The sequence below is a fragment of the Lepus europaeus genome, chromosome 13 (genome assembly GCF_033115175.1).
Source record: "Lepus europaeus isolate LE1 chromosome 13, mLepTim1.pri, whole genome shotgun sequence".
In the NCBI taxonomy this organism is placed as follows: domain Eukaryota; kingdom Metazoa; phylum Chordata; class Mammalia; order Lagomorpha; family Leporidae; genus Lepus; species Lepus europaeus.
In genome coordinates, this window is record NC_084839.1 from 66,527,207 (window position 1) to 66,547,340 (window position 20,134).

Consider the following 20,134-nt stretch of genomic DNA (forward strand, 5'->3'; position numbering starts at 1 on the left):
AATCACACATAATGTCCACTTGAATCTCTTCCTTTGTAAATTTTTCAATTTGTAGCCCATTTTCCTACTTTTCACATTGATTTGTAAAGTCTCTTTTTACACTGAGAATATTAATCTTTGGACTGTCACAGATATTGTAAGTATCTCCTCCATAATTTGTCTTGTATTTTTGTTTATGATGATTAATAGAACGGCAAGTTTTGAATGTTTAGTGTAATCAGATCTGTCAATATTTGTCATTACAACTTCAGACTTTTCTGCTATGCCTGATAAGGCTTTTTCCTCCAACACAAGGGCACCAATGACTCTGTTTTTTTAACACCTCTGAGTTTACTTTTTATGTTTAAACTTTTCATAAATGAGGAATTTATTTTACTGAATGGATGAGATCAAAATGTCTTAGTTTTGTTTCCCAAATGGCTACTAGTCTCTCTCTTCCACACTGATGGATAAGTACCCGCTATCCTGTGTGAAATTCTCTTATATTTTGGGATCTATTTCTGGATTCTCTAACACATTGCTTTGGTTGGCTTGTGCATTCTGCTAATGCCACACTGTTGAGTTACTAAAGCTTTATCACACTTGAGCTTGGAAGGGGGCAAGGGGACTGGTATCACTAATTTGTTTTCTTTCTACAGCATTTTCCTGGCCATTCTGAAATTCACATGGAAGAACATTTTGTTAAGTTCTGTACCTTCCTACATTTTTAAAAGAATTTGAGCTTATTGATTAATTTTTGGAAAGTGTCTTCTTTGCCCAATGTAAGTTTTCCAAAGAAGAATAAATTACAACTTCTCATGATTTCAAGTTTTCTCTGTTGTCTATTGGTGAAGTTTTGTGGTTTTCTTTGAATGGGTTATATTTGTGTTTTATGACTTTGCTGCATTTGCAAATAGGATATTGTCTCCCATTATATCTTCAAAACAGTTAATGCTAAAACACAAAAGCAAACGATTTTTGTATGTTTTCATAATTGGCCACTTTAAAATACTCGCATTATTTCAAATTTTTTCAGTTTATTTTATTGGACTTTAGAGGCATATAATCTTATTATGTATAAAGAACAATTATCTTGCTTCCTTTACATATTTATACCTCTTATGTCTTACTGCCTTGGATTGAGTTCCAATATTATACAGAATATTAAATAATGCTGCTAAGAGCCAGAATCACTGCTATGTTTCAAAGTATTACAGAAATATTTCTACTTTCACAATTATCCTCATTCTTTTTTTTTAAGATTTATTTATTTGAAAGGCAGAATATTTTTTTAAAGATTTTATTTACTTGACAGGTAGAGTTACAGACAGTGAGAGAGAGAGACAGAGAGAAAGGTCTTCCTTCTGTTGGTTCACTCCTCAAATGGCCGCAATAGCCGGAGCTGCGCTGATCCGAAGCCAGGAGCCAGGTGCTTCTTCCCGGTCTCCCATGCGGGTGCAGGTGCCCCAGCACTTGGGCCATCTTTTACTGCTTCCCAGGCCACAGCAGAGAGCTGGACTGGAAGAGGAGCAACCGGGACTAGAACCAGTGCCCATATGGGATGCTGGCACTGCAGGTGGAGGATTAACCAAGTGAGCCACGGCGCTGGCCCCTGAAAGGCAGAATTACAGAGAGGCAGAGGTGGAGACGGAGATGGAGAGAGAGAGAAAGAGAGAAAGAGAGAAAGAGAGAGAGAGAGAGAGAGAGAGAGAGAGGGAGGGAGGGAGGGAGGGAGGGAGGGAGGGAGGGAGGGAGAGAGGGAGAGAGGGAGAGAGGGAGAGAGGGAGAGAGGGAGAGAGAGGTCTTCCATCCATTGGTTCACTCTCCAGATGGCCGCAATGGCTGGAGCTGTGTCAATCTGAAGCCAGGAGCCAGAAGCTTTCTCCTGATCTCCCACATGGGTGCAGGGACCCATGGATTTGCGCTATCCTCTACTGCTTTCCCAGGCCATAGCAGAGAGCTGGATCGGAAGTGGAGCAGCCAGGACTTGAACTGGTGCCCATATGGGATGCTGGCACTACAGGCAGCGGTTTTATCACTACACCACAGCGCCAGCCCCATCCTGATTCTTGTTTTGAAAGAAGTCATGTTAAATATATGCCCTCCTATCCTAGTTAACAGCTATTATTTGTATAAACTGTTGTGAAATGTTCCTCAACTACTTTTTGATAATTAACATGATCAAAAGGTTCTAAGGCTTTGATTCTTCAGTCTCATGGAATATCTGTATATTTGAAAAAACTTTAACATTCAACCACCCCTGAATTCTAATAATGAACCCTCATCTAGTTATGGTGTTTTATTATTCCAGTGTTACACTCAGTACTACTTGCTAGTTTCCATCAACATTCGGGGGCCTAGGGGCCAGGCTTCCATGGACTTCCACAGACTGGCCTGGAAGGGTAAGGAACTCACCAGGTTATCCAGCATCCTCATGAGGGCCTCGAACTCATGCTCCCCAAGCCGGCTCTTCTGCATGGGCCCGAAGGTGCTCCCCGCCCACTGCACAGAGCCCACCTCATGCGGCTGGTGCTTCTCCTTCTCCAGCAGGATGAGGTTCTCCACTCCCCCGGCGCTGGGCAGAGCCGACACCTGCAGTGGGAGCAGAGGCTCAGCCACACATGCATGGGGACCCTGCACTCACCTCCACTCCTGTAGGCAGTGGGAGCATGGGGGCCATGTAGGAGAACCTAGAAACCAGGAACGTCTGGGAAACCAAGGAAAAGCCACCTCCGGCTTGCTGGGCAGGCACTCCCTCTCAGGGAAAGAGGTGTGGATAGCTTATTTCCTGACATCAGTTCTCACATACGACACAAAGGAACCACAAAGTGTTAAACCTTAAGAAGGAATAATACAGAGGACCGCCAAGCTACCTGGGATACAGACACACTTGGCGTTGTGGCTGTTTCTGTGTGTGTGCTTGAAGGAGGGGATAGGAGATCAGAAAGGGCTCCACAGGGACTTCCGTTCTTATCTGTAACATATTCTTTCTTTTACAGCAAAAGGCCGTATTTTTTGTTAGATTTGGGTGGTGGAAGGTGGGCGTCTCGTGTTATTCTCTGCATTTTTCTATGTTTGAAAAATATCTCCTAGGCTTTTTAAAGTCTACACACACATACAAAGCTGGTTTCTAGACAATGAAATTTGAGTGTGAGCTGACACGCTGGGCTGATAGTTTTGTTTTGTTGGTTTTTGTTTATTTTATTTATTTATTTATTTTTTGACAGGCAGAGTTAGTGAGAGAGAGAGACAGAGAGAAAGATCTTTCTTCCATTGGTTCATCCCCCAATGGCTGGTGCGCTGCGCCAATCCAAAGCCAGGAGCAAGATGCTTCCTCCTGGTCTCCCATGCGGGTGCAGGGCCCAAGCACTTGGGCCATCCTCCACTGCCTTCCCGGGCCACAGCAGAGAGCTGGACTGGAAGAGGAGCAACCGGGCAGAACTGGCGCCCTGACCGGGACTAGAACCCAGACTGCCTGCGCTGCAGGCGGAGGATTAGCCTAGTGAGCCGCGGCACTGGCCTGGGCTGATAGTTCTGAAAGAGCATCACATCCTCCACAACAGGGTTAGATGGCCAAGGACACCCAGGAAAAAGGGGCAGAGGAAGTGGTGATGGTGCACAGCCGGGCTCTGTGCAGGGTCAGAGCGCGTTCACGCTGGGACTGAGACTGTCCAGGTTCTGGGGAGGGGACAAGGCAGGTGCTTGCAGGCAGTGGACTCTGAGAATCAGGGCAAAGGTTGTGCATACAACAGGCGACTTTAGCATGATCCTAGAAGACACTCACTAATCTAACCAAACCCCAGTTTTCTAATCCCATGCTCAGCTGATGGCAAGTGGTGATGGACATGCAGGAATAAACAGAATGTTCAGGAGCCACTCCCTCCCTGCTTCCCCTATGCGTGGCTTTTGCTTTCCTTAGTTTTAGTTACCTGGAGTCTACAGCAATTCAAAATTATTAAATGGAAAAGATCCACAATTCCTAAGTTTTAAATTACAGGTATTCTGCTGGCACGGTGAAATTCTGTACCGTCCTGCTCCGTCCAGCCTGGGCCGGGAACCATCTCTGCTCAGCACATCCACGTTGTATGCCCCATCCACCCGTTCGGCCCTCAGAGCTGTCTCAGCTATCAGATCCACTAGCGGAGCACTGCAGGGCTGATGTTCAAGTAGCCCTTGTTTTAATAACGGCCCCAAAGTGCACCAGTCGTGACGGTGGCAACTTGGAGGCGTGGAAAAGAAGCTGTGAAGTGCTTCCTTCATGGGAAAAAGTGTAAATGCCCAAGCATCTGCTGAGGTTGCTAAGATCTACCGTGAGAATGACTCTCCCACTGGTGAAAGTGTGGAAACAGAGAAAGAATTTGGGCTGGTTTTGCTGCTGCACCTCAAACTGCAAGTTTCCAGCAGCGCATGCTAAGTGTTCAGCTCGGATGGGAAAGGCATCACGTTGCAGGGTTTGGCACTATCTGCAGTTCCAGGCACCCACTTAGGGGCTCACCATGTATCCCTCATGGGTAAGGGGGGGGCCTGTACATTCCATGTATCCCCAAATCGCCACCACCCAGCTGTAAGTGGTTAGGAGGTGGCTTCCTGGGTAAGTAAAGCTAGAGTGAGAGATGGGGGCTTTTGAGTAGTGGAGGCAGTGAGCCACGTATTTTGTGCTGCAAATGAACACGTTAGCCTTGTGGGTAAGACTGGCTATTCCTTGTAGGCTTGCTGACCGCAGGGCAGCGGCTCTGATGATATAGACCCTCAGTGTCTTGGTGCTATTTTGACAGTTTTTTTTTTTAATTGAAAACAAATGGGTGTAAGTTAGCCCACTTCACATGCAGACATGTGAACCTAGGATCCAGGCAGAGCCTGGAGTGTATGAAACTCAAGGGTGTTAACACGCACCTCCTGTACCTCTCGGGGCTGAGCCAGGATTTCTCTATGTGATTCCTACCACTGTGCACAGAGAAGGAAGCAGGAACACTCCCCTCACCCTGTTCATCCAGACACATGTCTGCCTGAAGGCCAAGCATGCCAAGCTAGCACTCAAGGGCAGAGACGTGCCTGCTGCCTGGGCGCCTGTCACTCACTCCCTGTGTGATGCTGGGCAGCCAGCTCTTTACACCTCCATGCCTCAGTTTCCTCGCCTCTAGAATGGAAACAGCAGCACCTACCCCGTGAGGAGGCTTGCAGGCAATGGTGGAAGAGCACCGAGAACAGCACCTGCTGTTTCTGAACTGCCATAGAAATGACTGTGATAAATGACTCTGAGAAGTGCTAGCCCTTGGAGACCAGCCACTGATGGAGACGATGGAGAGAGGTCCACCCACAGCCTTGCAAGCACTGCCTGCTCCCACCTCCCTCTTCCTCCACCGGTTTCCATGGCAATGGGTAGCAGATGGAGGAGACCTGCCTGAGCTTCTTCCCATCTGCCTCTCGGCCGAGCAGGAGCTGCTTCTCTCGGCTGGGGATGACCCAGTTTTCTGTTCTCTTTGCTCTGCAAATTGATGGAGAGCAAAGAACACTGTGCCCTGGAGAACGGAATAGACTCTCAGCCTTGAGCCACGGACATGCCGAGCACCACGTTTGCCTATTTGCCAAGGTCACTGAGCAAGCAAACTCAGTCCACAGTGGAGACAGGACATCTGTGCTGCCTGCTCCACCCAAACAACCCGGCCAGGACCATCACCCCCGTTGCACCTGCAGAAGCAGCTCTCTGGTTCTTCTATGTCCTAATGCACCCATGCCCCGCTCTAATCTTTCCTGTTTTTCTTCCACATCTTCCACCTCCATTCCCCACCTCTAGAAGCCTCTCTGCTCCAACAGCTGGAAAAACAAAAAGCCATTGGAGCTTTGCTGGGGGCCATCTGCCTGCATCGCCTGAGATTCTCTAACAAGGTCAGGAAAAGACAGTGACAGCTGCAAGGAGGGCCATAAGAAACAGCAGCCGGCAGCTCTGCCCTTTGACCACAGATTTGGTTCTGCCTTTGGGGACTGCCCAGTGGCCATTTCTGCGGTCTGCAGCCTGGGAGGGGCACACACAGGTGTCGCTCTCCATTTCCAAGGCTGGCTGCCTTTGCAGAGACGGCGTTTGTTCTTGAGCCGTTTTCTCCTGGAAGCCTCTTTTCCAGAAGATGGGGAGCTCTTAAGAGTCCAGATGAGGGGAAGGCAGAGCACTTCCCTTTATAGCAGGTGCTCCGCCAGGGGCTCCACCAGGCAGTGGCCAGAGTTCAGGGCCAACAGCCCTAGTTGGAGGCAGGGCAGGGAGTGCCTCCCACCTCAGAGGGGCACCACTTGGGTCCTGTTCTGGCCACCGCAGTTTGGGGCAGAGGGGTCTCCCACCTCTTCATCGTGTCTTCACAGCTGTCCTGTGGACACATTCCTTTAAAGGCCACTGACAGGGTACCCCCGTGGAGCCGCCACTGGCCAATGCTCCTGGGTCCATCTCATTCTCCTTTGGGCCGTTCCTCCCCCAGGTTCTGCTCTACCCAGGCCAGCCAGCAGAGGGCAGCCACAAGAGGGCAGAGAGGACACTAAAAGGCCCCTGCCAGGAGCTGACTCACCCTGCAACCAGTCCTCCTAAAAATACCCTGGGCACGCCTCTCCACCTCTGAACAGCCCTGTCCACAGTGAACCCCTAAGCCCCATGTGTACAGTTGATGAAACAGGTTTGTGGAGGACAAGGCCCCTACCCAACAGCACAGAGCCCAGAGCTGGAGCCATCAGCTGGGTTAACAAGTCTCTTCAACACGTTGCAACTTGCCATACTGGAGTGCATATACGGCTTTTCCGACAACACCTTGTTGTCTATAAAACTAGAGATTTGTCTCTTTTTTACTGTTTGTGATCACCAATCTCTCTGTCTGCCCCACCCTAATGAGCTAGGGGAATTTGTGAAGGGCTCCCGGCATCACTGTGGGGCTGCCCTGTCTGTTCGGGCTGTTGGGTCAACACTCCAACTGGCCTGCTTTCTACTTCTCTTTATGAATTTGACTGTGTTCCTGGCCTTTGCAAAGTCCCTAAGTTCATACCTCCCAAAAGAAAATCCACCTGTGTGTGTCTATTGGGTACAGCTAGGTGTTGCAGGTACACCTTGGGTAACAGGAGAGCATGGTGAGAACTGTTGTGTGCCTATATCAGTGTCTCCCATTGACTGTGATGAGCCCTAGGAGCACCCTGTCCTGGGCAATGACCCTCAAAAGTTGGGTGATGGTTGTTAAGACAATGGGGATAAATTTTTCAAATGCACAGAACTGATTCTAAATGTAAAACATTAAAAGTATAGGGCACCACAGCAGAGAAACAGAGCAAGGGTTTGAGACAGCTGGGCACAAAGGACTTCCCGAGCCAAAGCCAATGGAGCCACCACCTTCTCCACTTTCTCCACTTCCCAAGGAACTCACTCACCTGGATCTCACATGCAGCCTGCAGGTGGAAGATCTTATAAAACGCCTCCTCCACGGTGTCCCCTAGAGCAACCACCCCATGGTTTCTTAGCACCAGGATCTGTGGAGGAGTAAGTAATCAATTAGACTGTAAACATTCCAGACTTTACTAAGAGGGAAAAGCCTTTCATTTCATTTCAATCAATTTCCACATCCAATCCCAGGTCCCTCTACCAACTCTTTATCCTTATCATGTAGCCCTACATGTAATTGCAACACAAAGCATCCACCCAAGGAAGTGCAAAGGTGTTCTGAACTTGAGACCAAGTAGTTTGTTTGATTTCTTTGGCCAGTGCCTGAGTTGTCAGTCTTAGGAGTCTGAAAAACTGGCATGTATGTTACAGTGTGTGAAATAATCTGATGTGCAATGGAAGGGTCCAACCGCCATGGCAGGATCTTGCCCCCGGCCTTCATCAGTTTGGAGGTCAGAACCCCAGGGGTGGTTCTCTAGGGGCTGACTCTGCAGAAACAGGTGTGTCACATCCCTTCTCTGGGCTCCAGCAGGCTCTGCCAGCTCCAAGACCCCACCATTCCATGAATGAGGCCATCGTGGCCTTCTAATCCAAGTCACTTGTATTGCAGAGGAGGGAACAGACGCATAGAGAAAACAAAAGCCTCCCAGATTATCAGGGGAAGAATCGGAACGAGAGCCCAGCAGTTTGCACTATTGGTGCAATGCTTATGACTCTGCCAAGGGCCACGGGATAAAACAGGACAAAAACGAGATGCAAATTTATACCGGGAGCACGACTTGCTAAGATCCAAGGGCACCTTCTGCACCAGAAGCTTTTCTTAGTTGGTTTTACATTCAAGAACTCTTTGAAATGAGGTGATGTCCCCCTGGAAGCTGGGGTATCAATCCTTAGGTAGGCTGGCAAAATTAATGAGTGAGTGTAAGAGCACTATATTTGGAGAGAGTCTCATCTATTAGACATGGGGAGGAGACAGCCATGTGGGCAGGGGCCAGAGGTCATCCCACAATGGCACTGCCTAAGAATCCAACCTAAGATGCAACTGGAAGGATTTGCATCCCAGTGTTGTTTATATTAAGAGAATATTCAGGGAAAACATCCTCCTAATTTCAGCAATTCACACAGTGACATTTTATTTAAAAGAGTGGTAGAAAAAATTCTTAGTGACACATAAAGGCATTTGCAGGGCTGGTGCTGTGGCATAATGGGTAAAGTCACTGCCTGTGGCACTGGCATCCCATATAAGTGCCAGTTCGAATCCTAGCTGCTCCACTCCTGATCCAGCTCCCTACAAATGTGCCTGGGAAAGCAGTGGAAGATTGCCCCACGTGGGAGACCCAGAAGAAGCTGCTAGCTCCTGGCTTTGGACTGGCCCAGCTCTGGCTGTTGTAGCCATTTGGGTAATGAACCAGTGGACAGAAGATCGCTCTGTCCTTCCCTCTCTCTCTGTAACTCTGCCTTTTAAATATAAATATAAATATAAATATAAATATAAATATGGCATTTGCTATCTATTACTAAGGAGAAAAAAGGAGAACTTACTTCTTGGCCCTAGCTTTGCAAATACCCTGAGTATACTTATGCACCAAATCTCAGAGTAGCAGGATAGATTTTCTCTTTTTTCTTTTGATTTGTCTGCAACTTTTACAGACTCGCACCGAATGCGCATCACTTTTGTGACCTGGGCTCTTGGCAGGGCCAGCGCAGGTGCCAGCCCGGGACGGTAGAACTGACCTTGCAGGTGGGTCCAAGGCACTTCTGCAGGTTGATGCGATCAGCTTCTTGCTCCATTTCCCCATTGAAGTCGTAATAGGCCATGTCGCCCACCAGCAGGGCATTGTGGGAGACAGGCAGGAGGCCCCACTTCATGGCTGACACCTGAACGGAGACAACAGGAATGGTCAGCAGGACGCTGTCACATCTACCCTTTCCTCCATGGGCAGTCCAGTTCTGTGCTGGGGACCTGTGATGGGGGTTGGGCAGGCCCATGAGAAAGGCCCTTGGGTCCTCCTGCACCCAGCTCCTGGCTGCTTTCATGCGCTAGCTCTAACGCCTTTCCCTTCCTGTTTCACAGCAGCCATGCCAACATAGCACCTGTTCTAACTGCTGCAAAGAATGCATGTGAGCAAGCTATTGCTGCCCCTGCTCACAGCTCTGTTCTTGTCTTAGACTCCAGCAAGAGGCAGGTGTGGCAGAATTAGCACTAGGCTGGGTGACGCAGGGCCTGCTCCCCTGGGATACGGCCACGCCCCCTCACTAACAGGGAGGCCCACTGAGAAGCCTCAGGTTGTAGCCAGGGCCCAGGGGTAAAACACAGGTGCAACCCCCACCCCACTTCTTGTTGAAAGCAAGGAGCAGGGAGAGGCCAGAGGGGGCCTGCCCTCCCTGCCTCGCTCTGGCCCACACATCAGCCCAGCGCTCTGCAGAGGGCACGTGAGGCACAAATGCATCATTGAGGCTGGGTCCAAATTCTGGGAGGCTTGAGTGCTCACAACTGGGAGCTCTGCTCAGAAAACAACAGGCTGCGACGAGCCTGCTCTGCCCCCTGCTGCAGGTGTGGGCCTGGGTGAGGGCTGGGGAACGCCTGGAGCTGGTGGCCTGCTGTCTACCCAAGTCCAGGTGTGCCTTGGGTACACCTGGAGAAATGACCAGAGATGCCCAGGGCACAGCCTGAACCTCGAGGTTACTCCTTCTGCGCTCTCCCAGTTTTGCCTGCTGCTGTCTCCAGCTCTCAGCCTCCCTTGAACTAAGGTAAAACAGGTGTAGCCCAGGACCCACCTGCTGGTTTCCTTCTGTCAAGATTTCTCCTCTAGAGCCTGGATGGCTGTGTGGGGGCAATGCCAGCTCAGGCCTGGGTGAAAGGTCCCAGCTTGAGTATGTAGCAGGCTGGGGGCCACAGTAACGCACACCTTCCACATCGTTACCTTATTCCAAGGCTTTGGTGTTAGAGAGACAGAGGGGATGGGGCCTGACACGTGGGGAGTTCTCTCACCTCGCCTTGGCCTGATTCCAGAAGGCCTTTCCAGAACACTGTTACATTACATGATGAGACCGCTCCCACCTCGAGTGGATTATGTCTTTCCTTGGGGAAAATCTCAGAGAAATTGCTGCCTGGGTGTGGCTGCTGGCTGCCGGGAGCAAGGTGCTGGGAGGCGAGCTCCGGGGCTGGGGAGACATCCACTCACCGCTGCCGTGGCCGGCGTGTGCAGGTGGATGATGCACCGCACGTCAGGCCTGGCCGCGTAGATGGCTGAGTGCAGACAGAAGCCCGCCGTGTCCACTGGGAAGCAGCTGCTGCCCTTCTCCACCACCTCTCCCAGGATGTTCACCTTGATCTGGGCCGGGGAAGAAGAGAGACCTCGAGCAACAGGGCGGTGGGGACCCCTCATTCCTCTCCCAGCAGGTGCTGTTCATTCATTCCAGACGCCAGGAGCAGGGCTGGGCTTGGTGTTGGGGGAACATGAGCTGGCCCCAGGCTTATGGGGGTCGAGTTCCACAGGGAAAATGCAAGCACAGGCGCCAGCACAGTGGCACAGCAGGTTAATGCCCTGGCCTGCAGTGCCAGCATCCCATATGGGCTCTGGTTCAAGACCCGGCTGCTCCACTTCCAATCCAGCGCTCTGCTATGGCCTGGGAAAGCAGTGGAAGATGGCCCAAGTCCTGCACCCACGTGGGAGACCCGGAAGAAGCTCCTGGCTCCTGGCTTCAGATCAGTGCAGTTCCGGCTGTTGTAGCCAATTGGGGAGTGAACCATCGGATGGAAGACCTCTCTTTCCTTCTCTCCCTCTCTCCCTCTCCCCTCTCTGTGTAACTCTGACTTTCAAATAAATAAATAAATCTTAAAAAAAAAAAAAAAAAACGCAAGCACGGAGTTTCTCAGATGTGACCATGGGGCCCTAGAGTGTGCATTTCTAGCAGGTTCCCAAGGGATGACAGTGCTGTGGTCCCCACCATGCACTCGGAGTAGGAAGAGGCCAGAAGAGTCATTTGCAGGCTTCTCTAGGAGTAGGTGGGAGGTGTCCCTGGTCCCAGCACAGCAGGGATCAGATAGGCCTTCTGAGAGGAAGCAGCATCTAAGCTGAGCCCTTTCTGTTCATTTTAAGATTCTTAATGGGGCCAGCACTGTGGTTCAGTGGGTTAAGCCACTGTCTGCGATGCTATCGTCTCCTATCAGAGCCCTGGTTCAAGTCCTGGCTGATGTACTTCTGACCCAGCTCCTTGCTAATGTGGCTGGGAAAGCAGAAGATGGCCTGAGTGCCTGGACCCCTGCCACCCACGTGGGAGATCTGAATGGAGCTCCTGGCTGCTGGCCTCATGCTGGCCCTGTACTGGCCTTTGTGGCCATTTGAGGAGTAAACCAGCAGGTGGAGGATCTCTGTCTCTCCTTCTCTCTGTTACTCTGCCTTTCACATAAACAAATAAATCCTAAAAGAAAAAGATTCTTAAAATCATGTACAGAGGTAAAGAGGAGAGTGTAATGAAGACCCACTTATCCATCACTTGCAACCAGGTCAGAAGCACAGGTGGCAATCTGCTTTTGCCTCCAAGGGGCTAGGTGCTGGCATGGCTCTTGAAAAATCACATACTTGTGTGTATGTGCATGTCTGAACACACTCGAGAGACAGCTGCTGGCTGGCCACGGGGTTCCATACTGAACGTCAACAATGTCACAGACCACCAGCGTTACAGAAGGTCACTTTGTGGCTGTGAAAGCAAGACAAGCAAACACCCCTTGATCACTCACACACAGAAACACTGTGCAAGCCCAAGCATGACCAACACCTCCCTCTCCTGGCGAACGCCAGCACTGCAGCTTCTTTCCCACTGGCCGTTAAAGCTTCACAGAACACTGCTCGTCTCCTGGTTAAAAACTGAAAAATGCCCAATCACGGAATTGCCCCCTGTGGCCTGACAGCACGTGACCCAAGACCACAGCCTGCAAACCACCTGCCCCCAATCCCGATGCCAGTGCTGCCTAACTTGTTCTCACTGAACTCGGCCCTGGTTCCCGGGCGCCACCTCCTGCAGCTGCACAGAATGAGCACGAGTTCCCAGCGGCCTGACCTCTGGCAGCAGCAGCAACTCTCCCACCACACGGACCTTTAGCCTCCGTGTCCAGTGATGACGTCTGGCTTCCCTTCAGCCCAGCTCCCCCACTCCCCTGGACATGTGGCTGAGTGGAATGCCCTGCCTGGATGGCCCCTCTCTGGACTCATGTATGGTTATCCCTCAGAATAAACAGGGGCTTGATCCCAGGACCTTCCTGCTGCCCCTGGCTGCAGATACCAAAACCCACAGAAGCGCACATCTCTCCTGTATAGCATCTGCCTATCACCTACGCGCCCCCCACTGCACACTTCACATCATCTCTAGACTGCTCATACCTAACCCATGTATAGGCTATACACATAGTGGTTATGCTGTATTGGCAATGAAGTTGTACATGTTTAATACGGACACAATTTACTTTCCAAGAATGTCCGGTCAGCAGCTGGTTGCAGCTATGGATACAGGATTTACAGAAACACAGGGAGGGCTGTACTGCACATCTCATTGTCAGAGTGATCTAGTGTCACTCAAGAGCCACCCCAGCCTACCAGGAGAGCCGCTCTCCCACATGCTGCCTCTGGGCTTGTAGTATGGATGTCGCCAACGTGCTGGGACATACTGAGTGGAGCACCTCCTCTTCCCATCACCCAGGCTCTCTTGTACAGTGTGCAAGCTGCACAAACACACACGATGGCCTTGCAGTGTGCAAGCTGCACACCCACCCTGAGAATCTCGTGTTCCAGACCCCAGAACCTATATCTCTGACCAGACCTCTCTGACCCAAGGACAACCAAATGTCCACGGACTTCTGCTGACCATCTCCCCAGCTCTTCAAACACAATTCTGTACTCCTTCCCCACTCAAAGAATCTTCTTCCCAGCTCCCTGTGATAGTCTCACCAGCTGTCCTGATGTCCCTTTGCCTCCACACAGCTGGCAGAGTGATCTCAGTGCAACAGAAACCCGGCCGCAGCACCCATGTACCTGCCATACTTCAGGGAGTCTGCGGGTCCAACAGAATAAAGCCACAACCTCCACCTTGCATGCCATTTATCAGCTGGTCCCTACTCCCAGACATCAAATACCTGAGTCACACTCAGCCACCTGTCTTCCCCAGTGCATGATCCCGCAGGTGTCTGGGCTTGGTGCACGCTGCACTCCTGTGGGCGTCACCTCTGCCAGACCTCTCACCTCGTCTAAGTCTGATCATCCTATGGGCTCGAGGACTCCACCCCTACACTGTCGCTCCCTCCACACCTGCAGCCCCTTCCCTGGGCCCCTCAAGTTTCCTCGAGCTCTGTCAGAGCACTGTTCACCCTGAGTTTCCATCACTGGGTTCCTGGGCTGTTTTCCACCAGTCTGTTTAGAGACAGAGCCTGTGTCCTCCTGTCTCTGTGGTCCCAGCTCTTACTCGGCCATCACCTTCTTGGTGGACTTCTGTACGTCAGTTACCCTCGCTGGGCAGCAGTGTCCTCTCCCATCTAGAGTAGCCTCGGCCTTCCTTGAGGTCTGCCCTGCCCATGTATCCTGTGGCTTTGTCAAGCCAGATTTTCAGCTAACGGGCTGGGCCGCATGGCCTGGCAGAGTGCCCAAGGCAGTGTCTTCCTCTCCCCGGTGCAGGGCACAGCAGCTGCAGTCCACACATCTGAGAAGCTCACTCCTGCACCTTGCAATTGGTATCTTGGTCACATCATATGCCAGGTACTCCAGTTGCTTCCCACACAAACAGAACCCCAGACTGCGAGCTCCACCAGGGACGGGAGGACAGTAGGTAATACGGAGATGGCTTGTCACTGGAAGAGCAGAGGGGCCACTATTATTTCAACAAGGAGGCTGCAGGGGCAGGCCAGACTGTACTCACCAGGCTGGATGCTGTGACTTCACTGCAAGAAACTCCCTTAGGGCTGATCAGGAAGTGGTCCTGCTCCTTGCTGACTCTCAACTGGAGGAGAGACACATGCGCTCAGGGTCAAGGACATCGCCAAGGATGCTGGCAACATCCGAGTCCACTGTATCTGTGTCGTCCTCCTGCGAATGCGTACCTCTCCCCCAGCCCACGGGAGGTGAAGAGGACCCAGGCTTTCCTCAGAGCCAGGGAAAGGGAGCTCCAGGGCGCTCTCACATGGCCAACGGCAGCTGTAAACCCAGGATCAAGGAGTTCCTGGTCTCCATCCAAAGGACTGCCTACCAGGCTGGTTGTCTATTTCAATGACCCCAGGAAGCGCTCCGTGCATTTTGGCCAGAGGTCACCAGCAGTGCCACAGCCATGCCAAGAGTCAGAGCTTCTCCCTTTGGATTTTGTGGGGGCCACACGCAGTGCCGCAGCCCACTCCGAGGGGCCTCCTCACCGTGACGTAGGTGTCGCTCAGCTGGGCCCAGCCGTAGAGGTCCAGGAGCCGGTAGACGCTGCTAATCTTGCACCGCATGAGCCGCTCCCCCTTGGCCAGGTTCAGGGGTTCGGCCGTGTGGAGGTCATTGATGGGCGTCATCATGGAGAAGTCTGCGGGGCACAGGGCACAGACAGGGCAGTGCTCGCAGGGTCGGGGCTCCCACCCCGCCTCCCTTCCTCGCTCCAGTGTTCCCCACAACCTCACTGCTACTGCCACCGCACAGAAGACAGGGAGACAGCCAGGCAGGGACGCGAGCGTCGCTGAGCCTCCGCCCAGGGGGCAGAGGGTCCACAGAGCAGACATCTGTGCCCGACTTCTGCTCATTTGGATGGGCATGGCATCGCTTTTATTAAAATTAAAATTAAAAAATTAGAAACAAGACTCAAGGCCACAGGATGAAAGCTTCCAGGAATGCCAAGCTGACCTTAAAAACTCCAAGATGGACACTGAATGGAAATCAGGGTGCTTTGTTTCAATGAAGGTGACCTGCTAGTACCGTGCTGTTTGAACTCTCCCATGCAACAGAACTTTTCCTGTGATTTGGAGCCAGGGCAGACTGAAGGCCAAGTCAGCCAGGAAATAAACTCAACTTCTCGACAGCTCATGAGCTCCTGGCAGTGGGTAGCTGTGGTTGGCTGAAGGGTGCGAGGCCCCAGCGAGCATGCCCAGCTCTCTGGACTGCAGTCCCCGGGGCTATGTGGCAGAGCTTTTGAGATGGACGTGGAGGGTTTGGCAGTCTGATCCTCAGGGTGCCCGAAGGGCCCAGGAGTTGGTGTCCAGTCTTTGTCACTAACCACGATGACTGCCGCCTATATACTCAGGCACAGAAAGGGGCCTCCGAGCCCCAGCACCTGGGTTAGTCAGTGTCTGTGAATCAACAAGGCAATCAACAGAAGCGATTCCAGCTCAAAAGGACATCTGGCTGGGGACCTCCTGGTGCTGCCTCGCCCAGCTCCCCACTACAAACTGTGATGGGTGACAATGCTCTCGGGAAGTGTCACTGCCTCTGTAAAGCTCACTGCTACACAGTGTGACGGTGTCCCACAGCAGCCCTGTCATCGGTGGGGATGAGCAGGACTGGTCAGCAAACATGAGCACAGACTGGGTGCTGTCGCCGAGCACCCAGCAACCACAGCACACCTCGAATCACGTCACAGAGGGCCCTGGCCAGCCAGGACACAAGCAGACAGGGACAGCAGGGCTCCAGAGGCCCAGTGACACAGGCAACAACAACAGCACAATTCCAAAGCCACGGAATTCCAATTCAAATCAGCCAGTCTGGAATCCCTCCTTCCTCTCAGTGGGGTCCCCAAACAAGAAACTACCTTTTTGCTTCATCCCCGGAAGCACATCAAAATCCTAAGAGCCCAGGCAACACCGGCAGGCAGGGCTGCTGTCGGGAGGGTCTTCAGAGTCCTTAGAATCCCCTAATAAACAACTGAGGCACCCCGGGATGGCCAGGAAGCCAGAACGGGTCCACAGACACTCACACCCCATCAGGTCCTCTGTAGCCTGTCCCAACAGGGTCCCTCTCCCCGACCCTGTGGAGCTGTGGCCATGAGGGGTACCCCACCCACAGCACCAAGGCTCAAGAGAACAGGGGGCTCCCATGGAGGCTCCCCCTCATCTGCTCTCGGAGTCTCCATCTAAAGAATGCCTACTCTGGAAGCCTCATGAAAGCCAGGGTGGCTGCCTGCCACGCTTGGGACCCAGATCTACCGGAGGCATTTACTCCAAGGGCCTAAGAAAACACTGCAGGAGATGACACTGCACCAAAGCCCCTGACAGCTAAGACCAAGACTTTGGCCAAACTCCCAAACTCTAAGGAAAAAAAGAGCTACGCAGAGAACACCCTGTCTGGGCTTGAACCCCCGACACTTGGCATCTCCCTCTAAACGTCTGCTGCCTCTGTACTGAGCAGGTTTGAGGCACGCGTCCATCTTCCAGGCAGATGCTGGTTGCTGCGGCAACAGGACAAGCATAAGGACAGAAACATGAAAGCCATGAAAGAGAGTGTGACAAAGGCCAGAGAGCCAGCATAGAGCTAACAATATGGATAGGGCAGAAACAAAATTTTCTGAACTGAAGGTGTGAGTGTACGATTGTAAGGACTTAGTGTAGTGGAGAGCAGGGAAAGTCTGTAAAAAAGAAAAAAGCCTACAATGACATGCTTCTTGGCAGTATTTTTGAAATACAAGGAAAAGGGGAAAAAAAATCCACAAGCATCAACGAAAAGCTGTGGTTACCTTCCAAGTAACAAAAAACAGGCTTCTCTGTTACAGCCACCAAATGCCAGAAGACAATGTTATAGGAGTCTTAGACAAAATAAAGACACATTGAGGCAAAATGACACCAAACAGGTAAGAGGGGAAGGAAGATCAAAGGCTGACCCAGCAAACATAAAGAAAAAATAAGCAGTCATGATATTATTATCCAAGCAGAAGTCAGGCAAAATAATAATCTCTTGAATCAAAACAAGCATTTTGTAAGTCATTTTATATGAGTTATTAAGATACAGTCCATAATGAAGTTACAGCTATAATATACCCTTATGCTCTGAATAATATTTCACCAAGACATAGAGAGCAAAACTATCATAAATACAAGGAGAAATGAGCAGAAATCAAATTCAGCGGAGACAACACAATGGTCATTTTTGACAAAATCAAATAGAAATGGAAATACGGATTACATACTCTGACCTAGCCATAATCTATACCCATACATCATTTTTAAATGATCTTACGAGGTCACCAAGAAAATCTCAATAAATCCCCAGCACAGAAATGAAATAAGACACAGTTCCTAAATGTAGTGCAGTAAAATACAATGTTGTTAATGGATCTTTAAAATAATACACATTCAACCATTTGAAAATGAGAAAACACACTCCCAGATAGCTCTTAGAAGAAAGACAAAGTCAAAATAGTGACTGCAGTCTACAAGTTAACACTAAAGGAAACATTGTTCAAAAAAATCAATGGGACATGTGGCCAGCACTGTGGCATAGCGGGTTAAGCCACCACCTGCAGTGCTGGTATCCCATATGGGTGCTGGTTCAAGTCCCGGCTGCTCTACTTCCAATCCCGCTCCCTGCTAATGTGCCTAAGAGAGCAGTGGAAGATGGTTCAAGTCCTCGGGCCCCTGCACCCATGTAGGAGACTGGGAAGAAGCTCCTGGGTCCTGGCTTCAGATAGGCCCAGCTCCAGCCATTGTGGCCATTTGGGGACTGAACCAGTGTATGGAAGATCGATTTCTCTCTTTCTCAAATAAATAAATAAATCTTTTAAAAAATAATCTATGAGATAAATACAAACCTACATTCTGAAAAAAAAATTATAGCTTCAAATATCTTTATTATTGAGCTAAGCATGAAAATAAATCAAATCATTCGATTCTAGTCTAAAAAAGAAAAACAAAAAAAATTATGGAAAATAGTTAGTGAAAATAAAAACAAAATAAGGGAATTGGGAAACAGGAAATTTAGAACCAATAAGTATAAGGACTGACTCATGGGATATCTATGAATAAATAATCATCTATAGATAAAAGTATCTAGACTGGTCAATACACTTCAACCACATAGCACCAGGAACGAGAACAATCAATCAATGTACATGTAGCAGAAGACGTAAACGCTAAAAGTGGCATTGCAAATCACTGTCACGATTTTGAAAAGCTCCATGAAATGGCTTATCTTATACAATCATGTGATAAACATTTACTCAGGAAGTAACAAGCTGGCGCTGTGGCATAGTGGGTTAAAGCCCTGGCCTGAAGCGCCAGCATCCCATATGGGCACCGGTTTGAGTCCTGGCTGCTCCACTTCCAATCCAGCTCTCTGCTATGGCCTGGGAAAGCAGTGGAAGATGGCCCAAGTCCTTGGGCCCCTGTACCCACGTGGGAGACCCAGAAGAAGCTCCTGGCTCCTGGCTTCTGATTGGCACAGCTCCGGCCGTTGCAGCCATTTTGGGAGTGAACCAGCAGATGGAAGACCTCTCTCTCTACCTCTCTCTGTAACTCTGTCTTTCAAATAAATAAAATAAAATCTTTTAAAACAAAAAAGCAACAAAATCAGTTAAAAACTCTAGAAGAAAAAGAGGGAAAAATGTTAAAATCCTCTAAAAATGTTCCAGGTCTAGATGGCTGCAAGTGAATGAGCAGAGCCTTCCTATCACATGTAAACTCCACCGCCGGGAGTGGGGGTGAGGAGAGTTCACCCTGAGTCATTGTATGAAATTTAGCTTTAATATTAATACTGAGGAAGATTATTCAAAAGGTGAACTGAAAACCAATCTCACATGTGACTATAGATGCAAAAATTGCTAGTAACATTCTGACAAATCAAATCCAGAAAAGTATTTTTAAAAGAATGCATCAAGAGCAGGAGTGATTTATTTCAGGAATGAAAAAAAAAATAGTCCAACAGTATTCAGAAATCTATGACTGTAACTCATCACATTAATTGCTCAAGAAAAGAAAAATCAATAAATGCCCAAAATGCATTTTATAAAATTCAACACCCATTTCTGAGAAAAACCCATAATGAACTAGAATGAAAAGACATTTCCTCAACACAGAAAGAATAATTCTCTCAAACTCTGAGGTAAAAGAATTCCCATTAAAGTCAGAAATGAGACAAGTGCGATTGCTTCCTGATCTATCATTAGACACTGCTCTGGAAGTTCCCACAGACGCAACAAGAAAACTGGAAAATAAGTCAAAGTGAAAATATGGAATGAGGGAGACAAAATGACCATTAATTATGGATCTATTTCCTATACATTAACCCCAAGAAAATTAGTTGCGATAATATTAAAATTGAAATAAAAGATCAATAAACATTTATTTATTTACATTTATTTAACTATTTATACCCAACAATTTTCCTAAATGAGAGTTTTAACCAGAAAGAAAACTGAATGGACAAAGACTCATTTAAGGAGACACTACACAAAATTTCCAGAATGAACTTCATAAGAAATTAATGGGACTAAACAAAAATAACTGCTAAGTTTTTCTGATGGACACCAAAGAAGACTTAAATAAAGACATGTCTCATTTCTGAAAAGATTTAAAATCGCTTTATTCATACAAGTATTTTTAATCAATTCATATGTGCCAGACACTATTCCAAATCCAAGAGACTGTTCCAGAATATAGCAGGGACCCAAACGCACAGATTTCCCCTGTGGAACTTACACTTTAATACACAATTATAAATGTATAAATTCCACACCAAAGCAATCTACTCATTTGATAAAATCTCAATCACAATCCCAAAAGGGATTTTTAAGGTCGATGAGGGGAGG

At 49.4% G+C, this 20,134-nt stretch overlaps 1 protein-coding gene across 4 annotated transcripts in view; it reads right to left on the minus strand.

Annotated features, from left to right (window-relative positions):
• ADD2 (adducin 2) overlaps positions 1-20,134 on the minus strand; it is a 141,955-nt gene that overhangs the window by 20,395 nt on the left and 101,426 nt on the right. For all 4 annotated transcript variants that reach the window (XM_062209614.1, XM_062209610.1, XM_062209613.1 and 1 more), the window contains exons 5-10: positions 14,781-14,932; positions 14,294-14,374; positions 10,570-10,719; positions 9,119-9,262; positions 7,375-7,473; positions 2,395-2,571 (exon numbers count right to left, since the gene is read on the minus strand). In XM_062209614.1, the coding sequence (XP_062065598.1) occupies positions 2,395-2,571; positions 7,375-7,473; positions 9,119-9,262; positions 10,570-10,719; positions 14,294-14,374; positions 14,781-14,932 (803 nt within the window). The remainder of the gene's footprint in view (positions 1-2,394; positions 2,572-7,374; positions 7,474-9,118; positions 9,263-10,569; positions 10,720-14,293; positions 14,375-14,780; positions 14,933-20,134) is intronic.